The following is a 27,763-nucleotide window of genomic DNA, read 5'->3' on the forward strand; positions in this document are numbered from 1 at the left end:
ATAGTATCCTCATTAATTTTAAAGGTACACACTAATCATGTCTCTTTATTACCTGCATTATTGTATTTCTGAAATAAGCACTGGCTACAGTACTGTTCCCCCACCTAACCCCTCCCTTAAAAATGATAGCTAGGGAAATATGGTGTTAAGAGCTCACAATATTTGTGGGCTGTTCATTACACATTTAAATGTCGACAGAGAACTATATTAAAAAACACACAAACAAATAAAAACATTTTACTGCTAGTTATAAAAACTGAAATCCAATTAAAATGAAAACTGTAAGCAAACTCCATCTAGTTAGAAAAAAAAAAAAAAAAACACCAACAAATAGAACTGCTCACCTTTATGTAAATATACAACTTGATAATGTATTTCCTGTGCAACTGGGAAAGGATGAACATAAATAAGGCACAAACCACCTACAAGACAAAAAGCAATGCATTAATATACTGCATACATTAAAAATACAAAGCATTGAATCTGTGATTCTTTCCGATGTAACCCAAAAGTAATTAATTCAATATTCCTATAAAGATATTTGAACCATATGTGATAGCCAACAGGGGTATGAAGACGATGCTCTGCATCATGTAACAAAAAGGGACTGTCAGACAGCGATTATCTGGAGTGTTTTTCTTACAATTTTATTTACCAACAACAACTTCAAGTCTTGATGTGCACTCCCGAAGTGGCCTGTAGATTTAACATTTTCCATCCAGGCAGAGTCAGTTAGAACCAGCAAAGGTAGGTACATGGACTTTAAGTTAAAGGGACACCATAGGTACCCCTAGACCACTTCATCTCATTAAAGTGTCCGGGGTGCATTGTCCCTGTTGCTATAACCCTGCAATGTTAATTGTTGCATTTTCTGAGAAACGTATGCATGAATTATATTGCAGGGTTAACTCCTCCTCTATTAGAGGCGCTTCCCGGTGTTTCATGGAGTTTTACTCCATGAAATAACGCTGGACGTCCTCGTGTTTTTCTTAAAAAAAAAACAAAACAAACATGTAGGAAAGAGTTGATTCAATGCTTTCCTGTTGTAGGCCTAATGAGAGTGTGGCACTCACTGTGAATTCACATTTGGTTTCAGATCGCAGTGACGTCAGCGGAGGAGGATCCAATCCAAAGCTAAAGGACATCAGTGCTGGCATCAAGTAAGTGAAAAAATGGCTAGTAACCCTTTAATTCTCGCTGGAGGGGAACTGCAGTTGCAGAGGGACACTATAGTGTTAGGAATACTGTTATATACTATACAATACAACACTTTCCTTTAAAATGACTCCACGAAGGTGCAGCAAAAGTCAGGAACCACCAAACTAAATCTTTAAGACACCTTAATGTCTGTAAATTATGGGACAAACAAAACATTACACCTATTACAGAAACTTTCTAGACCAGTGTATGTGCTGGAAAGAACCCCCCATGCCCCCTCTCAAAAGTTATCTTTTATGCATATTTTATATATTGTTGAAAACCGTCTGCTTTATTGTCACCCTTTTATTCTATTACAGATTGCCATTTTAATTTTCCAGCCAATTTTATTGAGGTATAATTATCTGCTCCCACTGTGTTTTGTTTTTGCTTTGTGGATTTATTAATCTAGTGTGTATTAAGCATTGAGTTTTCATTATATCACAACAATTATAAACTTTTGTTTTTATTTTTATTTTTCCTTGTACAAAATTGATTTATGTCAAACAAACCAAATTATTAAAATAAGAATTCATATGTCTAGTAGATATTTAAAAGGAAATCTAGAATATGCTGATTGCATATGCATTGAAATCCTCATATTAATATTTGGTTAATCCACTGTTGCTGTAATTAGAGTATTTGAGAGTCTGTGGGAGTTAAGTATGCACTGGCTTTGCAGGTGATTTGGTCATTTACCATTCTACTTGGCAGATTTACTCCATATGATTAGCACTTTTCGACTGCAATTTCCAAACATCGCCACAGATACTGTATAGGAAAGCGATCTGGGCTTTGACTGGGCCACCATAATACATTCACATTTTGTTCTTGAGACATTCCAATATTGTTTTTGCTTTGATCTTGGGATCAATCTCCTGATGAAAGGAGAACTCTCATCTAATATTCCTATTTTTAGTAGACTGTAAAGAGCTCTCCTGTATCTATTAATTTTTCTTCAATTCTCACAAGATTTCCAGAACTTGCGGGCCATCGTATATCACTGTAGGGATAATGCTTATTGAGTTATGGACAGGTTTTAGTTTGGATCCCACATAGCATTTACAAATCGGGTCCAAAAACTACAAATTCTTTGTATCATTGGACAGCAAAACCTTCTCCCATATCTTAACATACATATGTTTTCATATGTCTGATTTGCAATAATCACAATCTTGTCATTATCCTCTACACACCAATTGTTGACTGGTGCACCTATACTCCTGTTTTAAGCACTTAAATGTTCAATGCGACTCACACAGTTTTCAAGGATGACCATTTCTATGCAGTGTTTGGGGTGTAAGTACATTTACCGTTGTCAGACAAAATATGACACACAATTATCTTTCAATTTATAGAATGTTTTGATTTTTTTTTTTATTCAAGTAAGATAATTGGTCACAGGTTTGAATAATTTTACAAGGTATTGTATGTGATTGCACTTTGCATGTAAGGTGTGATGTAGTTCCTATTGTAGGTACTGTAATTAAATTATTTAAAGGAACACTTATTGCACCATAACCACTAGAACCCACTGTAGATGCTATGATGCCAGTGGTTTCCTGGTTCCATTCAATGGTGACAAACCTTTACCTGATTCCCAACTCCCATGCAGCACTCTGAGCCAATGACTGCGGCCTTGCATCTGCTCTGCTCTAAAGATATATCCAGCATCTGCTGCAGGAGAAGACTATTTGTGGTGGATGCGGGACAGAGGCAAGTTGTCAAACCATACTAAAAACAGTTTGACATCTTACTATGGGACTGTGTCAAGAAATATCTGACACCACAACCAGTACATGCTGCTGTGGTGTTCCTTTAAACAGATATATTTTATGATTTACTGATGTTATATTTAGAAGATTGCAGAATAAATGTATTTTACACTACAGTAGGCAGTATAACAGTCTACATTATAAGATATTATACATTATAATATCATACTATACATTATAAGATAAACATCCTATGGGCCTATGGGCCTTGAGGGATGATATGAAAGAGAGAGGAGCACAGATAGTCCTTGGGCCCCAGGGGAGACCCACCCCAGAGAAATGACCTGACTACGTCTAAATAAGTCATATCTCCATACCAGGGGATCAAGACAAGGGTTCTGTGAATCACAATTTGTTCTCACCCAATAATCCAGAGAGAAAATACATTCAAAAAAAGGAAAGAAAAGACAAAAAAAATGTAAAATAAAACACTACCACAAAAATGACAAAACACAAAAAAACTCCCCCCACTAAATAAGAAAACCAGAGTAAAAATGATGACAAGTTTCAATACCATTTTGAGGGAACAGATGCATACTGGTGACAAGGGGCAAATACAATGCTCAACAAGTTTCTGTGGTTCTCAGGTTCTCTAGAGAGGTTATGACAGGGCATGGCAATGTGATGCCCCATATGTGTTGCACAACACATAACACTATAGTTAGTCAGGATATGCAAGGTTTGTGCAGTCATATGCAGTGTAGGACACATTAAGATCAAATCATTGCATTTGAAAATACCTTAACGATACCTGTGCGATCACTTTGCTGGTGTTAATTGGTTTGCAGAAATACAATCCAAATCTTTGCCAGATGCTTGTATGAGAGGAGACCTAGATATTCTGTACAAGGTTACTCTCGACAGGGTTTTTAGTGAGCTCAATGCTCCCATTATAAATCGATCTTTTGTTTTTATTTTTCTTTCCACTAACGGCTATTTTTTCATGCTCATTAGAGCCGTCCAGCCGACCAAGTGTTGGTAAAATATGTATTGCAAAGAGTTAGTCCAGGGTTCTTGTTATGTAAATTATTTCATTTGTTTAACTAGATTGGTCCTAGCGGCCAGTTGAGGTCGAGTGCCCAGTCACTTAGAGACGTCAGCTCAAAAATAGAGGAGAACCATCGGATGGAACAATTAACAGCAACTCCCTTTCAAAAAACATTAGAACCTTGGCATGTTTACAAAGATAGCTTGTAGGACCCCCTTTTCGGCCACTGTGGGTACCTTACCTTCCCCCTTTACCCTCTCTTTCCAATCTGCACTGGCTGCCTAGCTTCAAAGATGCAGTGGCTTTATGACAGTACAGGCCTTGTTGGCCATATTTGCTCTGCCATATGCTTTAATTACACTGCCTATATTTAATTTTATGTCTGACAAAGTGACTTTGTGCGCTGCTGCATCTTGATACGATTCTTTTTTTTTTTTTTTACCATATCTAGTCTGCTAATTGTCACTCAAAAAAGAAAAAAAATGTTTAAAGAAACACCAAGCACACAAAACACTCACATGACAGTGTCTAGGACTCTAGGAGGGGTACACCAATATGTCATCCTGCCAAAGAGCCTGGGAAACCTTAAAAAAAAACCACTGGATTCGGTGCTTACAGTATTCCTTTAAACAAATAAAAGTATTTTGTAGGTTACAGCTTACTTGGGAATGCCCAAGCAAATAACATTGGAACAAAAAAATGATTATGAGAGCTCTGAGAACGAACAAAAACTCAGTATCTTGCCCCTTGGTTTGCCCCCACTCAGGTCTAAAACACGATTTTGCTCACTTGTGTCATTACAAAGAGAACCTATAACTACATATCAGACTGATCCCACCCATAAGGGCAGTCCAGATCCAAAATTCCTCTCTGTTCAAGAGATTTAGCAACCCCGGTCAATTGTATTGGCCTTCTTCTTTGGGCGTCATCAGTGAGGTATAGCCTAGACCACTCTAGGCACAGTGAACAGGGTCCATTTCTGAATTATCATTTTAACTTAGCAAATGCATACAAAAACACAGACGGGATTCTTAGAGCTCTGAGAATGAGAAAAGGCTTAAAAGACTACGGTTGCTCTAAATCCTTGAATGCATACATTCTGATTTAGAGGAAAGCTGTGTAATATATAGATACAGTTCCACAAAAGCAGTATACATATTTTAATCTGTGACATACCAGTTTTATTTGTAAACACCTGTAGATTTAGAGCTGCTGTTCTCCCCTTCCCTCTGTCTTCACGTGTGTCACAACCTAGGTTAACTAGACTGAAACACATGACATATTAGTCTTCAATACAAATCTTGTACCTTTATACAGAGTCTTTAAGAACTAACTTATTGTACATGGCATTTACACACACACACACACACACACACACACACACGTGACATTTATAGGACATATTTATATGACATTTATATATAACATTCCTGGAGGACTAACTTAAATGATGTTCACTTGTGTCTTGTGAATTGTATCACTTGACAGGCTTCATATTTTGCATTAAACTCTCTTTACTTAATGTAGCAGAGCCCTAGTCCTGGCAGAGACTTTCCTCATATGGATCACCAAGAGTAGAATCAGGTACAAGAAAATACCAAGTAAATAGCCCACCTCCTCCCCAGCAACTGGACACACAGTTCTGAAAGTACAACAGCCTTTATTCCTGCCACACACAGCTTTTATACATTGCCCCTAGCATGGGGTTTCCAAGTTAAAATTACAAGGGTTTCCTTTCCAAGAGCCTTTGTGTTTGGGAGATAATTAAGCTCAAATTAGGATAACTCAATTATCTCTCAAACCCAGAAACGTACATTCATATTTTGCAATAAACTGTACAAATCATAAAAATACATAAAACAATACAGGAACCCCACAAAACATACATTCCCAAATAGCCCTGATCGGAGTGCACAACATATCCAAAAAGCGCTCAGATCGGTTTGGTAGAACGAAAGTTATTATCAAGCAAAGTTTTGACCGAGGCCATGAGGTGGTAGCCTAAAACAGTTCCAGAGAATTGGGCAGGAGGGCCGGTCGGCTTTTGGGGGTTCCTGTGCGAACACTGACGAATGCTCAGCCTGGCTGCTGTGTAGCGAATGCTTTCCCTGTTAGGTAGATTATGTCTCCTGAACGCCGTTCGACTAGGTGGTCGGGAAGTGGGACCGGCAGCTGTACCATCTTTGCCCGGGTTCGTGAAAACGCAAGCCCAAAAACAGGTCCAGGTGTTCAACAACCAAGTACCGCTGCCTGCATTTGGGAGACAAAATGGCCACCATTCACTGGACCACGTGCGTTCGGTTATACAAATGGCGGCCACCCAGGGAAAGCACTCAAACGAAGGTATCAGGTTGTTAATTTGTGGTTAACACCCAGAGGAGGTGGGAGTTATCTGGGGCATAACAAGGGACCACACATAAGTCTTTCGTGGGTTGAACAAAGGGGTACGGACAACCGAACATAAGGGGAATGGAGTCTGCTACACTGAACTCCAGCAGCACAGATCAATCATAAAACCATCAATCAGGAAAGAAATACCATGGCCCTGACAGCCCAAGAACTTCCTCTTTCTTTGCTGCTGCTGCCTTGCTGCACAGGTCAGAAAATATGCTCTTATTCCTATACCATTATATTTTGTGGGTATATATGTTTCTGATCAATGTTTACCCCTCTGGATCTAGCGAGATCGTGAGATTCACGGTGGCTGTCTTGCTTTCTGTTCCACATTGGTATTTTCCATGATCTGGGCCTGTGTGTTTATTGGACACCTTCATTTCCAACATGATTACTCCATATTACAGGTACTTATACTTTTTGCTGGATACTGGCTATATCTATTCCATATAACTGGCACTGTGTGCATTTACATTGGATGGCTGAGAGTGCAGACTGTGTGTAAATCTGCATGCAAAGGTGAGCCCCCTGCTATACAAGTGAGGTGAGCACCCATATCCTATCCCTGGACCACTCTGTTGGTTACAGGATTTTTAGGAGTAAGCTCTCTTTGTTGTACATTCTGCATTCTACTTTGTTGTTTTAGGGGTGATCCCCCTATGGCATAGACACTATCAGCATCTCCTGTATGGTGTTAAAGGGAAATCCCCCTTTTTATACTTCAGCATTCATGTTGGTCACTAGTGGAGGGTGAGCTACTCATTTCATTATTACTGGTACCATTTCTCAATGCCAGTGTTTATCCAACCTCCTCCTGGGTGAGCCCCAGCTGTAACTGGTGGGCAAGTAACCCTGTGTGCCTTATGTCCTGATTCTGCTGATTCTTATCTCTCTGCGGACAGGACTTTCTAGACGAGTCCCCTCAACAGTCGCAGGACTTGCAGACCAGAATTAAAGCTGCCATAGCAGCCTCAGTGGAAATAGCCCTGTCCAAGGTGCTAACCTAATACCCGATCAAGGATTCTGGTCAGGGGGTGGTCACCAGAGTGACACCCTAATGGGACCACTCCATTGGCTCAGAAGCTCCTGCCATGGATAATCCTTCCTCTGCCAAATGCCATTGGGATGGAGCTGGCTTAGGTTCGGCTAGGTTCAAAGGGATTGCACCAGTTAAGCGGTCCAAACACGTAGAGGTACAGATCTGGCTCCTCCATCTGTCCCTTTCTTTGATGTGGAGGGCTCCTACACTCCACTTCCATTGGCTGTGTTTGATGACTGGTGGACAGTCTCTGTGTCAGAGGAGGAATGACAAGACAACTCACAAATGGAATCCAAATACGTAATGGAATCTGTAGTGGGAGAACCCATCCATTGGGGATGTTTGTGGATATGCTGCATAACCCATTGTTTGATATGAGGCCCATGAGACACCCCAGGTCGTGAGAGTTGAGTCCGCCAGACCATCTTGTCGGGTTCATTCATTTCTGGCCTCGGGAACGTGAGATCCAGACCTGCCTCAGAGTGGAATGCCCTTACTCCCTGTTAAATGACTAACACGCTGGAGTTCGACATAGCAGTCATGATTTTCATGTCCCCAGAAAGGGAGTGAAAAAGATTTAAATGCAATGCAGGACCAACTTCTGTACCTGTTTGGACTGCTGGCAAAGATCTTATACTTGGCGGACCTTGCGTTGTCACAGAGCATTCAATAGGACCTGACCACCATAAGGGATTGGGCTCAATGCTCTATTTCATCAGATGGTACAAGGTTATATCATAGAGTACCATTCTTTTCCCACTCTATCGCACCCTTTTCATCCATTTCAAGTTTTCTTCGGAACAAAAGATCCTGTTCGACGAGGAGATCTGAACACCCAGAAAAAAGGAGGTTTTCCTTCCACAACATCTTTTTCATCCTAATTGCATATGTTAACCCGTGCTATCAGTATTGACTACTAAGTTGATGAGATAGATCAGCTGGCTCCTGTCATTAGCGGGGTAGACTCCAATTTTGGAGCCCATTGGGTACAGGGAGGCAGCATGGCAGGCTCTCTCTGCGGCGATGTCTCTCGTCTATAGTATGTGTTCTGTGGATTGTACCTGCTTCTTTTGCCTTCCTTCCACAGTGTTAAAAATTTTAAATATGAAGCCTCCTGTCATGTGACAAAACTCACAGGACATGTTCAGGTGATCATGTTATTTATTCTCTATGGTTTCTTTATATGTAATATTTGTTAGTTACTTTGCATCAAAGAAAGAGCAAGTGATTGGGTTGCCAGGGTTTTGTATCATATGGTATCTCTTTTCTGATTGGTTGTTTATTTTATGATTGATTTGTGCTGCTGGAGTTCGGGTAAAGAAATATTCACTTCCTGTCATTAGTACAGTTAAGATTATAGGAACGCTATGCTACGATAATCTACAATCTCAAGATCAGAGCTTGAAGGTCATTGTGAGATACCTCATTACACCAATGCCTGTAACAGATTGAAAACTAGGTGGTTCCCTAAAGTGGGAATACTCAGAACCCAAAGTGAATTTCAAATATTATGCAAAAATAACAAAACTAAAACCAAACTTGAGAGAATATGTGGATACAGCGCTCTGTCTTATGTAAATCATTGCAGTGTACATATTTATATCTAGCAGAAACTTTTGAAAATGGTTTCTTGACAATATATATATATATATGTCCAAAAACCTGCACTCTTGAAGAAAGTTTGAATTAGAACTGAAACGTCGATTTTTGTTTACACAGTATCTGTCTGTTAGTCCACACATTGTACAGCACTACGGAACTTGTTGGCACTTTATAAATAATAATAAAAGTTACGTTTTACTTTTATACTACTTTGAAGTCCCTGGAGTGCTATCATATATATATATATATATATATATATATACACACACAGAGATATATATACACACACACACACACACACAGTATATAGACATCTTTTACACAATAAATTTACCAAGACTTACCTTAATGTCTGTTTAGAAAGAGTGATTTCAAGAGGAACTTCAAACTAAAAATAAACAAATATGAATTTTGAAGGCTTTTTGTATATAGAGCCTTTCAATTATCTTATTCAAAAGTCACCAACATTCATATGTTCCCTCACTTAACTTTCCACTAAATATCGTAATTTCAAGGATATTCTTCCATTCAGTCATGTTGGTCATAGTGGGCACTGATGTTAAGTATGCAAATGCCGATATGATATGCATGATTAAGGCAATGTCAGAGGAAACATTACAATAGTGGTGTCTTTCTACCATAACATTTGCCACTTTTGGCAAATCATGCTGACCATCCAACGTTTCATATTTGATTTGTGCATGCTTTGCAAGTACTAAGGGTTGGAGAACTGAGAGACTTAAAGAGGGTTGTCTTGGATCCTTTCAGCATGCACAGTGTAATTGTTTTCTTCTTGAAGGCTTGTCTCACAGTCAACATTCAAATTTCTTGCATATTTGTGTTTGTTTGAGTTTATGTTGGGGCACTTAGCAGGCCAGTCAATCTCCTTACAGATAAGTCAAGATACGGTGTAACACACTACTTGAGTTAGAATTTTATAACATGACAGGAGGCTTCGTATTTGCTTAAGTCTCTCTTTACAAGAACTCCACAGCAGCACAGAAAACAACCAATCAGAAAAAAGTTAGGTACTATAAAACTCCCCTCCCCATGCATCATTTCCTCTTTCTTTGCTGCTCCGCATCAGTACAGGTCAGAGTACCACTGCCTCCTGCTAACATTAGTGGGTGGCTTTGGGATTTTAATTATATTTTCAGTGTTTCACTCATTTTTATTTGGGGACTTCTTTGTGTGTTTCACTTTATTCACCCTGCCTACTGCTCTGGGGTTTGTGGGGAGTTTGTCTTTATTTGTTCTCTCCTCATCCTCCTGGGATGTTTATCCTTCTCGATCCCCTTTAATTTTGCCTTCTCTGTCCCCCTGGACCTCTTTCCTCCGGTCGCGGGGTGCTCTGTTTTTTTTTTCTCACACCCGCCGGCTGGAGGCTTTACCCGTGGCCGCCTGCCGCCGGCTTTACCCGCGGACCGCATGTCCGCAGGGGGAAGAGGGAGCATTACGCTGCCCCACTTGTGTTTCCTTCTCCTCCGGTCGCGGTGTTCTGATACCGCCGATCGGAGGCTTTACACGTGGCCGTCCGCTTACCGCGGACCGCATGCCCGCCGGGGGAGGAGGGAGCATTTCGCTGCCCCTCCCGCGGTTTGCTTCTCCTCCGGTCGCGGTATTATGATACCGCCGACCGGAGCCTCTACACGTGGCTGCCTACCTCGGCCGGCTCAATCCACGGACTGCATGTGTCCGCCGGGGGAGGGGAGGGCAATTGCTCCCGCTCGCCCCCCCGACCCCTCTCCTCACTGTCATGCCAGTTCTCTCATCTTCTCTGATTGCCAGCTCTCCTTTATGTATATGTTCAGATTACAGCGTCTAGGTGACATGGGCTTTTTGGCATATTCTACCTGAGATTGATGGGTGTTTGGCATATATACACAATTGCTGTAATTTTGCTCTGTGGGTTTTTTTGCTGACAGTGTATTTCTCAGATCGCTGTATGTTTTCCTGACAGCGTATGTCTAGATTTAGTTTTTCTACCATGTATGTGCAGTTTTGCTGTGTGTCTGACTGACGCTGTTTGTCACAGATTTCGTTTTACTAACAGTGTGTATGACAGACGTTTTGAGCTTTGCCGACAGTGCACTTCACAGACTGCTGTGTTTCTCTGACAGTGTATTTCAGGATTTAGTCTTTTCTGACAGTGTATGTCGCAGTTGGCTGTGCGTTTCACTGACTATGTATTTCTAGATTTCGTTTTCCTGACCGTGTATGTCACTGTTGCTGTGTGTTTGCTGTCAGTGCGAATCACAGATCACTGTGTTTTGCTGGCAGTGTCTTTCTCAGTTAGCTGGGAGTTTTGCAGTCTGTACATATTGCTATTTTCTACGCGTTTCACAGATTTCCGTGAGTTTCAAGTGTGTAGGTACTCAGTTGTACAGGCTCTGTACAAGGTAGACAGTGCTAGTTAGCTCTCAGATTCATATGCTTCTGAGTAGGAATATGTTGGCACTATATAAATGGCAATATGACAATAATATAATTGTCTGGTCCAGCTATGAGGTCTCAGATGGGACTGCTCTGGTATGAATTATCTGTCCATGGCATGTATATGGCTATCAGACCTGGCTCTGTCTCAAACTGGTATGGGAAACCAGTCTGCGCTGATGCAAGACAATTTTGTCAGGTTCTCGGGGAGTTAATTAATCTGGCTATGGTTTAACCCTTCTCCTCGCAGTGTCCGTGGTTTCACATCCCCTGCAGGTGGTATGATGATGGTATTCTATAATACGCTAGAATTCCTAACGGATCGGTGAGAGCATATGCTTACCTATTCACAGTTCAAGGACAGTTTCGCTCAGTGCATCTTTCATTCATGGCCATGATGGTCACTGGAATACTTCCGCCTATACCCAATACAGCTGGAATACCACTATTTCCCTGCTGGGCACTTGGGGGACCGCCAGTCCCGGTTCAGGTTATTCACACGGCATTACGCTGTCTAAAAGGGTTGGGGTCTAGGGATCCTACGTCACAGGATGCTCTGAGGATCTACTAATTTTAGGGGCCTCTATCCAACTCAGAGGTCCCCACTCTCACTCAGTACCCCTCGTTAGCGCTACGGAATTGGATGGCGCTATATAAATAACGTGTTATTATAATATAACAATAATACACGACCCAGGATTGGCCTGCTATGTCTGTGCCCCATTGACTGGCCTGCTATGTCTGTGCCCCATTGATTGGCCTGCTATGTCTGTGCCCATAAGATTGGCCTGCTATGTCTGTGCCCATAAGATTGGCCTGCTGTGTCTGTGCCCATAAGATTGGCCTGCTATGTCTGTGCCCATAAGATTGGCCTGCTATGTCTGTGCCCATAAGATTGGCCTGCTATGTCTGTGCCCATAAGATTGGCCTGCTATGTCTGTGCCCATAAGATTGGCCTGCTATGTCTGTGCCCATAAGATTGGCCTGCTATGTCTGTGCCCATAAGAATGGCCTGCTGTGCCCATAAGAATGGCCTGCTACGTCTGTGCCCATAAGAACGGCCTGCTAGGTCTGTGCCCATAAGAACGGCCTGCTAGGTCTGTGCCCCATTTATTGGCCTCCTAGGTCGGTGCCTATTTGTATGGCCTACTATGTCGGTGCCTATTTGCTTGCCCAACTATCCTGCGTCCATTAGTTTGGCCTGCTGGGCCCGCTCTATTGGTGCCGAACCCCCTTTTGGCCGCGGGCCTGGGGGAATATCACTGAGGAGAAGCCAGTGCCCACCAGTGACACGGAAATAGGCAGGTGTCCGGACAAGCACCATTGCCATACTATCCAAGAGGACACCAATATACGGCCATCTGGATAAGGTAGGTAGGGTGAAGGCCCTAAACCTCAGACCTGAAGGGCAAGTTTTATTACGAAGACCCCGGACACACATCCGCGGTTTGCGCCAGTCCAGCGAGGGCACATCTCCAAGGAGAACTTTGCACAGGCAAGGACCGGTACTCAGTCACCTACAGGAGAACGCGGTTTTTCCTTGTCTTTATCAACTACTCCGTATCTGCCTCCCGGTATCCATATAGCTATCGGTAGTTATTCCTCCGTAAGGTTAGCTCCTGGCCCTGTGCAGTGGGGCTTACTTATCTTGCCTTCCGGCCTGCTATTGGCCTTCTAGCTGAGATAGAATTTGCGTTTTTTACTCATATCTACGTTATTGTTGTCTTTTTCGTTTTTCGTGGCTTCCTTTTCCTTTCGCTCGGGTCGTCGAGAGGCCTGACTTGACCTCCTCCGACCTCCCGGGTGCTCGTGGATTGCGGAGAACGTCTCCTGCTTTCCTCAGACTACCAACGGTCCGCCTGGAACCCGCGCGCGCGCACGGGATCCGGACGGTCAGTTGATAGTTTTTCCATCGTTTTTCCCGTGGATTAACCTCAGCCTTATGCTGATACTCTTATTTGGTGTACCCTATAGTTGGTCACCCTGAGTCTCTAGGGACTCTAACTTGGATCACAGGAGGGTGCGGCCCTCCATCACTTCGATCCGAGGACATTTTACCTTCTGGAGCAGAGAGCGAACCCCTCTCAGATACGGAACCGGACACTGAGTTGTTCTTTGAGGACGCACCTCTCCCTCAACCTCGGCCAGAGACTGAGCTGGATACAGGGGTCATGTTTGGAGGAAACATTCTCATAGAGAGGAACGGTCACGGATGCAGACTCTACTGTTGGTTATTTACGGGTACGGCCCGCTCAGACTATCAGCCGGACGTTAGCACGTTATTGGACCACATTAGTAGAGAGCGCGGCTCTCTCATACACTCGACGCCCTACGGTGCCATCCATTTGTTCCTCCTGCATTCAAGTGGATCTGACGTCCGTGCTACTGATTCCGATATAGAGGACTGCCTGGTCATGCAAGATATCCATATTTAGACTGGATTCCTCTAGTCTATCTCCTGCAACGGAGGGATATTCTCACAGAGGTATAACGAGGGGTGACCCCCACTTCTCTATACACATTCCTGGAGATGGTTCGGCTATCGGATGGAACTCAGGTATTATGTGAGTGCAGGTTTGGGTATATTCGGCACCATAGAAAGCAGAGGATTGCTTTCTGTTTTGGATATCCAGACCATTGTAACAACTGCTCAGACAGTTTTCTCCCATTTTTAGGTGGCGGGAGATACGGGGACCTACATGGAGCAAACGGGCTCTGCCTTGCTCGGGTAACACGATTAAGGAGGGCCTATTACCCGCTCTGAAGGTACAAACCGTACATATGGTTCACATGGTAAGACCGGGAAACCCGGTTTGTCTTGACCTCCCCGGTCATCAGATCTTGGGATAAGATGGCAGGACTGCCCCGTCTCCTCGAAACGCATACCTGGTGATCAGGGTTCGGAGATGGAGGACCCTCCATCTATACTCTAGTTATTCCTCACGGGAGCCATTTTGTTGGATTCACGCTACCCTACTTTTCAACTATCGTCGAGGAGACCTACGGGACCTTATGGTGGTACCTGGTATACCCAGACTTCTACACAGACATCTTTCACTCTTGGACGAGGGCATTTCTGGATGGAAATCTGCGTTCCTGTTTGCTCTTCCCATTCCTTTGAAGATTTCTGGGATTCCCTATTCCCAGAATGGTCGACCTCCGTTCCTCCACTCAAGTTCAGTTCGGAACCCTGAATGGACGTCTTTTGGAGCCCTTTCTCTACGACGTCCGAGGTTTTACACAGTCCGTTTGGACTATTGGAATCACTTAGTATACGGCTGGTTTGGACACACTCTCATTGTGTGCGTTATGAATTTATGCTCGGATGAGACATCCCACCGGGTAGGACAGGAAGGTACGAAGATCCTCCTCGGTTTCCATTGCGATTTTGGTGGTGGTCTTCGGTGCATTCCTTGAGATTGGAGATCTCCCTGCAAGGCCGCATCACCGAATGGCCCTGGCACGATCGGAGGAGCCGCCTTACGGATCATGAGTTGAGACTTGGTGTCAGTTTTCTTCTCGCGACCCTAAGTCCTAGTTCGGATTTCGAAGCTATACAACTACAGGAATGTGGCTAATAGGTCAGCTTGCCAGCTCATGGACCGACTTCTAGGAAACAGGTTGCTACACCAGGTGCAATGGATTTACCGGCGGTGGGTGCCTTTTTCCGTATTTGAGATACTTCGTCGGTTGGCATCTCCTTTGACCCGTCGGCTGTCATTTATCGTATTTGGAATGTCCAATTAGGATTACTCTGATATTTCCTGGAATAATTACCAGCGACACAAACAGCGTTGGATTGGTGAACTGAGCTTTCAAACAGCAAATACGAAGCCTCCTGTCATGTTATAAAATTGTAGATTATGCTAGCTTTAGTGTACCTATAATCTTAATTTTATTAATGACAGGAGGCGAGTATTTCCCACCCATTCTTGTCCCTCCCTTGTTTTATGTTATAGTTTAGATTATCAGGTACGTATGCAACTCTGTTTGTTGTCTCTGCTACCTGTCGCTTGTTCCTTATGTCTGTTTTTTTCCATTAATATGGTTGGGATATTTACATATTAGGTTAATTTGGTTGCTACATTGGGTACCTACATGTTTATTCAGAGTACATTTCATTGGATAATCAACCTGTTCGATTCTGTTTTTTATCTCGTTTCAGTTTACAGTCCATCTACACTATCTAGTTTGACGGTTACACTTGGATGGTGGACATCGTTATATTCATCGTATCTAGGACTTCGTTTCTTCCCCATGATGTTCTCTGCCTTTTATTCTGTTTTGTCGCAGCTTGAAAGAGGAAATGATGCATGGGGAGGGGAGTTTTATAGTACCTAACTTTTTTCTGATTGGTTGTTTTCTGTGCTGCTGTGGAGTTCTAGTAAAGAGAGACTTAAGCAAATACTCGCCTCCTGTCATTAATAAAATTAAGATTATAGGTACACTAAAGCTAGCATAATCTACAATTTTCTATCCAGTTGATTCTAGTTCACACGGGGTGGACAGCATCCCCAAGCTGATTAGCAGCTGGTAAAGATATAATAGGAATATTTGTTTAGAATTTTCTGACTATGGAGATATAATATTTACTTTCCGTTGGCCTTTCATAACCATTGTCTAGAGATCTGTTATGATAATATATTTACAATGTAATTACAGCTGTAATGTTGCACTTCAGTGTTAAGAGACATGATACAGTATTTTCTTACATGTGTTCTCAAACTAGTTAGATACTATACTTTTATTTAGTTTTCTTGATCGGTTTTACACTGTTCTCCAGATGTTTTCTAATCATACAGATAATGTAATTTAGGATACATTTCACTTTAAAATAATTTAAAGGGTTAGTCCAACAGGAAAAAACAAAAACGGTTTTCATAAAAGCTATTTGGTTAGACTAACTCTCACTGTTCTGGTGTGCACCCTTGCATTAAAAGGAAAAATAAAAACACTATAACGCGGAGGTCAAGTACTCCCTGTAGCCTGATCACTCTCTGCTGACATCACTTCCCCTCACGGCAGAGAGCGGGATGTCAGAGAGTACTTTTTGAGCGGAGGAAATGTGCAGCATGGAGGAAGGTAAGGGGAGAGCTAGCACCGGCTAATTCCAGCATGCTGTGATCAAACGTCCTACATGCACAGAATCAAAAATAGCCACCCAGGAAGCCTTCTCTGGGCTGGCCAATGAAACAATGCAGGCGGAGTTACACCTCTGGCAGTAGGCAAGTTAAACTGTTCACGGTGCAATGCGGCATATACAGACTCCAGGGACCATGACCACTTCAAATCACGGTTCAAGCACTCTGGCACACAATTAATAGTTGGCTGCTCATTACAATATTCACCTTTCCAACAAAAATATTGATAAGGAAATGTGTAAGATGTGTGCTGTGGAGCCCTTTAATTATTCCACTTATAAAACAAGCATGCTTTTCTTTTTGTTTACATTACGCTTTTATTTTTTTTCCTTTTACAGTCGAAGTTTTGCATTTTGTGGAAAGTTGTCACACAAAGTTACAACTGAACAGATAACTGGCATTTTATCTTCCTGCTCTGTGTAAATAGCTACTATCTGCACAGAGTTTGTGATAGATTTAGGAGCTCTTTATATTTATAAAGCTTAGATTGTTGCAGATTAGGAGAAGGCTTGCATCATACTCTCAAACTGCTGAAAGAGATTTATGCACAAAACGTGTAATGAAAATAAGTCGGTAATCAAAGATTCATACTTGCTTATGGATTAATACCTACTTTACTAGATTCACTCCTTTATTAATCGAAAAGGCTTCTGTCAAACTATGTGACATTGAAATTGATGTGAAATTCTATATTGCTAAAAGAGATTTTAACACAAAGAACATGCTGAATAGAAGTCAAGGATTCATATTACCAACTTACAAACAACAAAAGTTAAAACCAATTGGATATGGGTGGATTGGCGCTATTGAATTGTGAGAGATGCAGCAACCCTAGCAGCAATAATCACTCAGAAGAAACTACATAAAGTGCAAAAATAAGTTCAAAGTAAAGGGTGCGCAATTAAAAACACCACCACACAATGTGATATAGTTATATCAAGGAGGACCTTACAATTTGTATCTGGTTATCTGTAAAATATAAAACTGCATATATAGAGATATTTAAGTACACAGAGGTAATGGCTCACTCACTCTTCCCAGTGCCACGAATAGCAGGCTCTGGCTGTGATGGCTTATCAGCAGATAAAGTTGCTGGGATGAATCCTGGAATTCTGTTACTCCCAAACATTCAGGAAACTCAAAGATTTTTCTCAAATAGATTTACTTCAATAAAGTGCAGAAGACAGGATATAGCAGCAAGCAAATAATAAAAAAATGTCCAAAGTAAAAGCACACCGCGTTTCAACCATATAGTTCCTCATTCCCCATGTATGTTTAAATATTAGTCTTGGGGTGTTGAATATTGGCGCCATGGGGGGCGGGGCCAGCCGCCAAGCAAGATGGTCGCATGTTAGACCAGCTCCTGGCATTCACAACAAAATAAACATGAAAACCAGACTTTTGGCATGAAGAGCCGGCCAGTGGCGGTGGACCTTATCGGGTGGAGAGCACCGGACCCAGGGTGAGGCTGGCCGGCCCGGTTTCAGTCCCCTGGAGGAAGAATCCTCTCTGGCGCAAACAAGGCCTACTCCGGCGGTGAGTGGGGCAGACGGCCGCTGCCCCACTATCCTGCCCATCGGCGCTCAACCAAGGCCAGACCCGTCCGGTACTGGCCCCGTTCCCCCCCCTCTGGACCGGGGGGGTTATCCCGGCCCGCAATGGAGAAAAATACCGCCGTCCACCGGCCACCACCCAGCCTACAGTGCACCACGCACGTCAACACCAAAATGGCGGCAACGCGACCAATACCGCGCAACACAGCTATACCTGCCCGCAGGCAGAAACAACAGCTCGCTGAGAATAGCCCCTACCTGCGAATCACAAGCATGAACACAAGAGATGACCCGTATGGGAAGTCCCCGACCACCTACCCACGGCTGAGGCTCAGCTGCCGCGAATGCCTCCCTGGGCCTTAAAATCAGCTTGTACAGGACCCCAACTGATGGCCACGAGGAACCAGCAACATGGTACCCTGAACACACAGCACTGAGGGACTTCTGATCGCCGGCGGAGGGCATGAAAGTACCACACAGCGGATCTGCTTGCAGGGATACCCCAGCGACATCAGGCTGCCAGACCAGCTGACCCATCTTGCAGGGCACCGGTGGACTTTGTCGGTAACCTTGGCTTACCTAGAGGACTGTATGTCTAATATTATGTTGCCACCTATTTCTGATTTAACCCTTATCTGCCGTGATAGGCACATGCACCCTGTGACACATTATTTTGATGCCGTCTAAAAGATCTCTACAATGTGATTAGCTAATGATGTGCCCACATCCAAACGCACTCAGCAGATTGTGTTTAAAGCAGTACCCTGCATGAACAAACTTAGTGTTACATAGATGGTCAGTCTAGGGAGCCTACTCCTCTTCCCTGTTCCCTTTTCCTCCTCTAAATCCTGTGTGCTACTCAAACTGTCTAACAAAACACACTACGCTCTGCACCATTTCTACCAGAGTAGACTCTAGCTTGCATCCTTTAAAACAAAAATGTGTTGTCTAACTGCATGCAACGACTAAGATTCACTATATCTTCTTCAGCTACTGTTCCTACACATTTGTGCAATTCATCTTGGATAGCCAGCATGTACCCAACCTGTTTTATTATTTACTGTATAAAAAACCCCCCCAAAAAAAAACATGTGCGCACTTACTAATGCTTAACAACTGTCCGAACTCTTGAATGTTTTTATTACTTAAGAATGCTGCTGTGGCATTACAGTCATGCGATTGTTTATACATGCACATCAAAAATAAAGAATTTAAAAAAAAAAAAAAAGAATATTGGCGCCATTTTCGGTTTTGGGTCACTTCCGGGCATAGGTCGCATACGGCTTTGGGTCACTTCCGGGTTCAAAATAGTTCTTAAAGGGATCTGACGTATTGGCAACCAATATAAAGAGAGTTTTTTTTTTTTTTTTTTTTTAAACCATAATGTGTCTCTACACTTTTAAAGGCACCACAATAGTGATCCCACCGCCTTGCCGTTCTTCGGCATCTAGAATATACGGAGACACTGGAGGGGTGGCGATTTAGAGTACACGTTGAGCAAATTCGATATGAGGTGGATATTTGACTTAGACACCTTGTATCCAAGTGGACTCAACCTGGATTTCGAAATGGCAGTTTTATTTTAATTTCATCCACTTATATGCACTCTATCTGTATGCTAGGTAGGAGCTTATATCTATTTTTATTAATTCCAACACATCTTCTATATTTTTTTTATAATTATATGGTTTTTGTGATATTTTGTTTATCCTACCTCTCCAAAACTTATATTTATTTTTCTCTTTTTACAGATTTATATCACATATGTAGTCATGAGTTATAACAATCTCATATTCATATTTTAAAATGTATGGTTTTTAATAGTATTATTTAGTTTTTATTATGTTTACAATAAAGAATGGATGTTTAGCTTTTATGTATAGATATAAAAGCAGCAACAATCTAAGTAAGGGCACCATTGCATACAACAAGTATTGTGTCCCAAAAGAAAAAATGTTGCCAATACTTCAGATCCCTTTAAGAACTATATTGAACCCGGAAGTGCCCCAAATACGTAAGTGACAAACATGGGGAATGAGGAACTATGCACCTGAGGAAGACCGATATGGTTGAAACACGTTGTGCTTTTACTTTGGACATTTTTAATTACTTGTCTGCTGCTATATCCTGTTTTCTGCATTTTATTAAAGTAAATCTATTTGAGAAAAACCTTTGAGTTTCCTGAATATTTGGGAGTAACAGAATTCCAGGATTCATCCCAGCAACTTTATCTGCTGATAAGCCATCACAGCCATGTATGTACGTAGTGGGGAATCGCGATGCAGCCTAGAACAAAATCTAACCCCATTAAACCCCCCAATAACGACAGACCACTTAGTATGGATGAAACAGGCCACAGCATTTATTATCACAACTAAATTACTGCATAACACATCCATAACTTTATTTATTAAATCTCTTCTTTTCTGTAACCAAAACATTAGACATAAATAAGCATAAATTAACATATATACATATATAACTCCACCCATAGTGTTATACAGTGACCCAACCGTCCTTGCCAATAAAAACATGGAGTGGTTCCTAATCACCACTCCCTCTCACCTCCCCCCTCGTCATAAAAAATCCTTCCAATGCCTGCCATCAGCCGACCTTATCCACGCTCGATGGGCACGAGACCTCAGGCAACCTAAAGTTCAACCTTTAGAGCAGGGGAGGTTTGAGACCTTAAAAAACTTGTTCATCTCATTCCATCTACTTAAACGTAACCTCAAACTCAATTGGCAAGGACATACCCCCGCCACAACCCCGCTGTTTTACGCCTAAAATCAGCGGGGGACCCCACCACAACCAGCCATGGCCTGTTCCACCACTTCACGCAGCGCTAGAGTAACAGAGGTCAAGTCCGACCTCCAGCAAGCGCACCCTTCCCTCGAGATAACTAGACCACCTCCGGCCAAACCCAAAAGGCGAACTGGAAGTCTAAAAAAAAGGAATTTTTTCATTTTTTATTTTATATATTTATTTATTTTATTATTATATTCATGGCCACGACAAACCCAGAAACACATCCAGTCAATGACCGACCGCAGCGCACCAGGGCACTCACCTGCGGGGCGCACTGCCAAAAGGAAAGGGCGATAGCCCCCGAGAACCTTGGGGAAGAAACATAATGCGGAACATGTCCATATCGAAGAGCACCCAAGTCCGAAACCGTTACTGACCCATGTCATGCCACCCAGGGATGACAAAACCCCTGGTACCCCATGAGGCGGAACAGCTGACCTCGTATGAGGAGGAGCCACACCCCCTTCACGTATCCGGTGCCAGACCACCGAACCTCCGCTCCCAAAGGTGGAAGATCCAACCACCCGCCCTCGCCTCCTGGCCCAAATTACACACGAACATCCCACCCTCCCCAGTCCGGGGTGGAGGGGGGACCGTACCGCGGAGATAAATCCAGTCAGAGACCAGCAAGGCGAACCCAAGGAACCCACCACCCCGACTCCCCCCATTCGAGCCCTCTAAACCATTGGCGCAGGCACGCCCAGCCTGGCGGCGTCCGTAGCCGCCCCCAACCAAAATAAATGCCCCTTGAATTCCCCACCATCCTTATCCAGGAAATCGAGCCCCCAAGAGGAACACCACGACTAAATGGACACGGGGGTGAAAAACCCAATCTCCTAGAACCAACAGGGTGAGAAGGCTGAATAATCCAGGGGACTGAACAGCATTCCCAATGAAAAACAGGCAAAGGACGGAACCCTGCACTGCCCCCGAACGGTATAACTCAGACTATCCTGGAACCCATTACAGCATGGAAGGAGCCCAACCATAACCCCGTGCATTCCCTCTACCTCAGGAGGATGCAGAAAGTCAACCCCGCAACATCTAAGAATTCCACCCACTTGCCGGCGACCGTAACATGAACGGGAAGCCGACCCCAGCCAATCGCAGAAATCGCCCCCAACACCCGTAACCAAACATGTAGATGAGCAGTCCCATCCCGGAACCCACAAAGAAACATTCTCATACGTCCCAATCACTCCCACCTTACTGGAGCGGGCCACCACGCCGCCGCAGAGATCAACCCACGGACCAGTCTCATCAGACCGGTGGACCAAGCGACCACCCCTCCACCGCCATATAAATCGACACCGCGCCCTATAATGAACAAGGCAGAGCATCGGCAAACACAATGGTAATAACCGGCAAAAAACCCCGGACCAGCCGCCCCTAGCCCAAGCCACTCCGAGCCAGGAACCGCAACCAGAGTACAAGAGCACCACCGGGGAAGCGGTTATCGACACACGATAAAGACAGCCAGCACCCCCCCATGATGGTCCCCAAGGAAAAAACCTACCCACTCGTTCATGAGCTGGGTACCCCATGCCTGCCATGCTACCAGAAAGGGGGACCTCCAAGAACACCAGAGTCCGCCAGAGCCAGCGTATTGGGCAAGAGGCAGCACACCACCGAGGGCCCAAATGGCCCAAAACCCCAAAAACCTGCTGCGGCGGCAAAACAGTTGGAAGCCAGCGGAAAGGACACAGGGGGCCAGATTGCACAAGCCAGCGTTAAAGGAGGCCCAGCAGGAACCCCATACAGTCCCAAGGGCAACCCCAATAGGCAACGCCCAGCGTACCCAGGAGAGCCCACGGGTAGCGCAGCCGAAACCCACAACGCCCCTCCAAACCACCGACGCCCCCTCCTGACGCCCCAAACCGCAGCCAGGGGGACCGACATCCCCTTAGTGGAATTGATCCCACTATCCAGGAGACAAGAGCACACATCCCGACCCACGGAACTCCAAAACACTATACCAAGAAAAACACTGCAGCAGCAGAGTGCGCACATGCGACACTGACGGCCCCACACATAAGCGACACCGGGAGCAACGTACATGGAGGCACATAGCCAACTAATCCTGACCGTCAGAAACACAGCCCGGAAACAAACTCGACGGGCGTACCGGCAGCAGCCGGAAGACCGAGTCCACCGCCGCCTTCGGCAGCAAGGCCCCAGGGCCCCGCAGCCCCACCCGCGCAGACCGCTGCGCCGAGCCCCCAACTCAGACCCAGCCCCCGGAAGGATACGACAATCGAGTAAATAAGGAATCAGGGGATATCAACCCCGCTCCTCCATGGGCACCACATCCCAAAGGGGGGACCCGCAGAGCGGACTCCAGGGGCACCTTAAACGATTGGGAAGTAAGCTTGTAACGGACCGTTTCACTTACAAGAGGATAAAACCCAGTTTAGGCGATATCCCCCTTTCCAGATGCACAGGCAGCTACGGCAAACACCATTCTCCCGACTGGAACGACACGAACACTGGGACAGCTGAACAAGAAAAGCAGACATCGGCTTACACTCCTGGCAGTCAGCAAACAATCCCATTCCCCCAAAGAACGAGACGACACATCGCTTTGAGGGTTAAGCAAGAACTCTAGACTGGGACACCCAGTCTGGCTTTTATTTCCAACTCACACATACAGGCCACACCCAGGGGGAGGCATAAAAGAACCAATGACATAGATGTTACCTCCCACACATCCCCTCCCCTTAGTGTGACACATAATCCCATTATGCATACAGAGTAAAATATACTTTTACACAACTTTCATAACTTTAAAACCATACATCACATTCACATAAAAATACATATCCACAATCAATCCATTCAGGGGAACAACATATTAAAAAATGTCATGAATCCGACCAGGGGTTTAAAAGTTACTAAAAGTATCTTTTGGGCCCTGGCTTGCAGCATGGCACAATCTGGCTCAAACAGAAGTAAAACATCCCCCACAATGCATCCCGGCTTCCTCCCTTCTGCCCTGGAGATAATTGGAGAAGTAATCCAATTATCTAGGACTAGAGTCAGACTCCATTAACCACATGGTTGCAAAAAGACAGTAAAAGACATAAACTTACATACTGATACATTTAACACATAAAACACCCATTTCTAGGCCCTGATGGTTTTTCAAACTTATATTACAAATATATGAAATCCTATCTTTTAAAACCTCTTATGGAAATGTTTAATCAACTTGCAGAAAATGAGGCCATACCTAAGGAATTATTACAATCAAATATCGTCCCAATTTTAAAATCTGGTAAAGATAGCAGGGACCCAAGAAACTACAGACCGATCGCATTAATCAATGTAGATATGAAAATATATTCCGCCATTATTGCTGAGAGATTGAAATCGGTCATTACAAAACTGATCCACCCAGATCAAATAGGGTTTATCCCCGGAAGATGGGCATCAAATAATACTCGAAAGCTTATAGATGTTATCGGTTCAGCAAAAGACCATAAGGAGCCCCTCCTGGCCCTGTCTCTGGATGCAGAAAAAGCGTTTGACAGGGTCGGGTGGGACTACCTTAGAGAACTCCTTAAGGCATACGGCTTTAAAGGCTGGATATATACTGCAATTATGGTACTGTACTCTTCCCCCTCGGCCAGAACTGTAGGTCCCAATATTACTTCGTCCTGGTTCGATCTTAAAAACGGTACAAGACAGGGGTGTCCCCTGTCACCGATTTTATATATTCTTTCTCTCGAACCTTTTGCGGTTAACATTAGAAACAACCATTTAATTAAGGGGGTCCCCACTAAAACTCAGGAGATAAAGATTGCACTATACGCGGACGACGCCCTGGTTATTCTTATATCTCCGGAGGAATCATTAGCCGCACTCATGAAAGAAATAGATACATTTTCTAATATTTCTAATTTCAAGTTAAATGTATCTAAATCCACAGCTTTAACCATCAATTTATCTTCGACACAGGTTGAAACACTATCCCAAAAATACCAGTTTATTTGGACTGACACAGAAATTAATTATCTGGGTCTTAGTTTTCCAGCAAATGCCTCGCACATAATGGAGAGGAATGTAATGTACTTAATGAAAGATATGAATCAAAATTTAAAAAAATGGAAAAACCTCGAGACCTTATGGACAGGTAGAATCAATATTATTAACTCCTATATTTTACCGAAATGGCTGTATCTGTTTTCAATGGTCCCTCTCAAAATCCCTAAAAGTTGGCTTTTAATGATCCAATCGGCTATTAATAAATTCATCTGGAACAATAAAAAGCCTAGAATAAGTCAAAAAAATATTTCAAGAAAACTGTCTCAGGGAGGGCTAAACTTCCCAAATATCATAAATCTTTATCATGCGAACATTATACGACACATTTACATTCTACAAGAACCACAATTTTTTACTGAACCCTGGTATAAAATGGAATCCGAAGCTATACACGCTTCTAGTCTTTATTCCTATATCTGGTCAGATACTGGTAAGCTCTCGAGAGTGCTACCGTACTCCCCAATATCGCTGGCCCACACTTTGGAAATATGGACAGAAATCAAGAAAATCTTGGGTTTAACCAACCGAATCCTTAGAACCTGCAAACTAAATATATTAGAAGCAAATGTAGAAGATTTATCATTGAGACACTGGCCTAATAAGGACACTTTAACCATAGCGGATATTATGCAGGGTGATAATATTTTACCCTTTCAACAGTTGGTAGATAATCTGCATATTCCACCTAAAGAAATATTTACTTACTTTCGTATCAAACACTATATCCAGAAACATGTTGTTCAATCTACATTCCCATGTGTTAAAGAGCTGCAAACTCTATTCTCTTTTCAAACTGTACCCAAGATTATCTCGGTTGCCAACTCGCTACTTAAAGGCTTAGATCCCTTCCCGCATAGACTGGTTAAAATATGGGAAAAGGAACTTAATCTAGCGATCTCCCCAAACGACTGGTTTTCCTCCTTAATTTGGGTAAACAAATTTGTTCATGGATTGAACCTGACTGAGTGCCACTTTAAGCTTTTATATAGGTGGTATTATACTCCAACAAGGTTGGCTAAAATGTACACTTCTCAAGACTCAACTTGCTGGAGATGTGGCACCTATTCAGGCACATATATTCATATTTGGTGGTATTGCCCAGCACTTAAGCCATTATGGGCCTGGACCTTCAATATCTTTTCGGAAATATCAATGAATGAGGCTTCGTTTAATGATATAAACAAAAATCCAGCCTCGGCCCTTCTGCATTTGAATTGGCCTTTCAAATCAAGTAAATACAGATGTTTAGCTACTCACTGCTTTATTGCAGCCAAAGTTACCATTGCAAGACAATGGAAATCTTCCGAGCCTTTCCAGAAGGCCTCTCTAATTAAACAAGTTAAACTTCAATTAACAATGGAAAATGATATTCTTAATACCTGGTCACTGGCCTCAAAAAAAAGAGACTGGTATTCATCTTGGTTAAACACCTGTTCCCTACTATATGGCAACTTATAAATTTTTCATGTGCTGGGGGAGGGGACGGGGGTCTGAAGGAGTTGCCTAAATCACTCAGTAGATATACTTGTATGGATAATAGCTTTTTTAGTCTGTGGTCATCTTCTAGGGATATACTCCCTATCATATTTCCACAGACTTTGGGCATATAACATAATAACGACTTCCTCAGTTAATTTTTTTTTTTTTTTTTTTTTTTTTTTTTTTTTTTTTTTTTTTTTTTTTTTGTGTCTATGTGGGGGATGGCTTGTTGCTCCTTAATGAATGCATTCTTTTTATATAGTAGGATCTATTTATAGCATTTGGGGCAATATGCAATATGTATGTGTATAATGTATGTTTCGAATTGTATTGTAATATAAAATGTGAAAACTTTTTTGAATAAAGAAATATTAAAAAAAAAAAAAAAAAAACACCCATTTCTACATATCCCCAGTTTAACTGAACACATAAATACCTACATAATATTTAAGACAGTATTACTGTGATATGTTACAAAGTCTTAAAGGGACATTAGTCCCAAAAGTCCCAATATGTCCATCGCTGATTTTAAAGGGCCAGTAGCAGCAATATAAATTATTACATGCCCAAATATAGTGTTTATAGAGCAATATGTCCATGGGCCGTAGTCGCAGGGCAGGAGGCTAGCAGCCAGGCCTCTCCAGTTCACAGTGGCGAAGCTGGTTTCGCCACAAAGCTAATCGAGCGTTCTTGGTAAAGTGGACCCACACCACCCGAAGGAGCTCTCGCATGGACTAAGGGTCCAGCTCCGAGAGCACCCACGTCCCCCTCCCGACAGATTGCAGAGAGGACGAAAAAACCACCGTGCTGAGGCACCAGGCAAGTCCTCAGTAAAACCAGAGGCCGAAGCCCACCCGGCCCCAGGCCAAGAAGGGTTGCACCGCCAACGAAAGTGCAAAAATGTACCTCCACCAACCCAGCTCCTCCTAGGGACTATATGCGTCCCGAAAGTGTCCTGACCGCAGAACCACGCAGCGCAGTCTCGGGGAGCCCTCTCCCCGACCATGCTATCCAGAGCACAGGGTGCATTCGAATATGCACCCTGGGGTGCAACCGACCACACCCCTAATGTCCCTCTTAGCCAAGGGACCCCCGTGCAGGATGGAACACACTCGTAAAAAAGCCCCTTCCCCCATATGCTCCCTAGTAGTGCGCGCAAGCCAAGCGGGCCATATTAGCTCAGCAACACCCAGCGTCATGCGAACCTGGGAGGCACCGCCGGCGCTATCCGCTGCGCCAGATGCTGCAGGAATGTGTACCTAAACGAATGAGACATACTGAAAACGAAGGGGGGAAAGCGCTGTCCCTGT

At 43.4% G+C, this 27,763-nt stretch overlaps 1 protein-coding gene across 1 annotated transcript in view; it reads right to left on the reverse strand.

Moving 5' to 3' along the window:
• GSAP (gamma-secretase activating protein) overlaps positions 1-27,763 on the reverse strand; it is a 130,321-nt gene that overhangs the window by 60,418 nt on the left and 42,140 nt on the right. Inside the window, exons 12-14 of the mRNA XM_063448150.1 lie at positions 9,340-9,383; positions 5,137-5,225; positions 345-422 (exon numbers count right to left, since the gene is read on the reverse strand). Of these exons, the coding sequence (XP_063304220.1) occupies positions 345-422; positions 5,137-5,225; positions 9,340-9,383 (211 nt within the window). The remainder of the gene's footprint in view (positions 1-344; positions 423-5,136; positions 5,226-9,339; positions 9,384-27,763) is intronic.

This window comes from Pelobates fuscus, chromosome 3 (genome assembly GCF_036172605.1).
Source record: "Pelobates fuscus isolate aPelFus1 chromosome 3, aPelFus1.pri, whole genome shotgun sequence".
Lineage (NCBI taxonomy): Eukaryota > Metazoa > Chordata > Amphibia > Anura > Pelobatidae > Pelobates > Pelobates fuscus.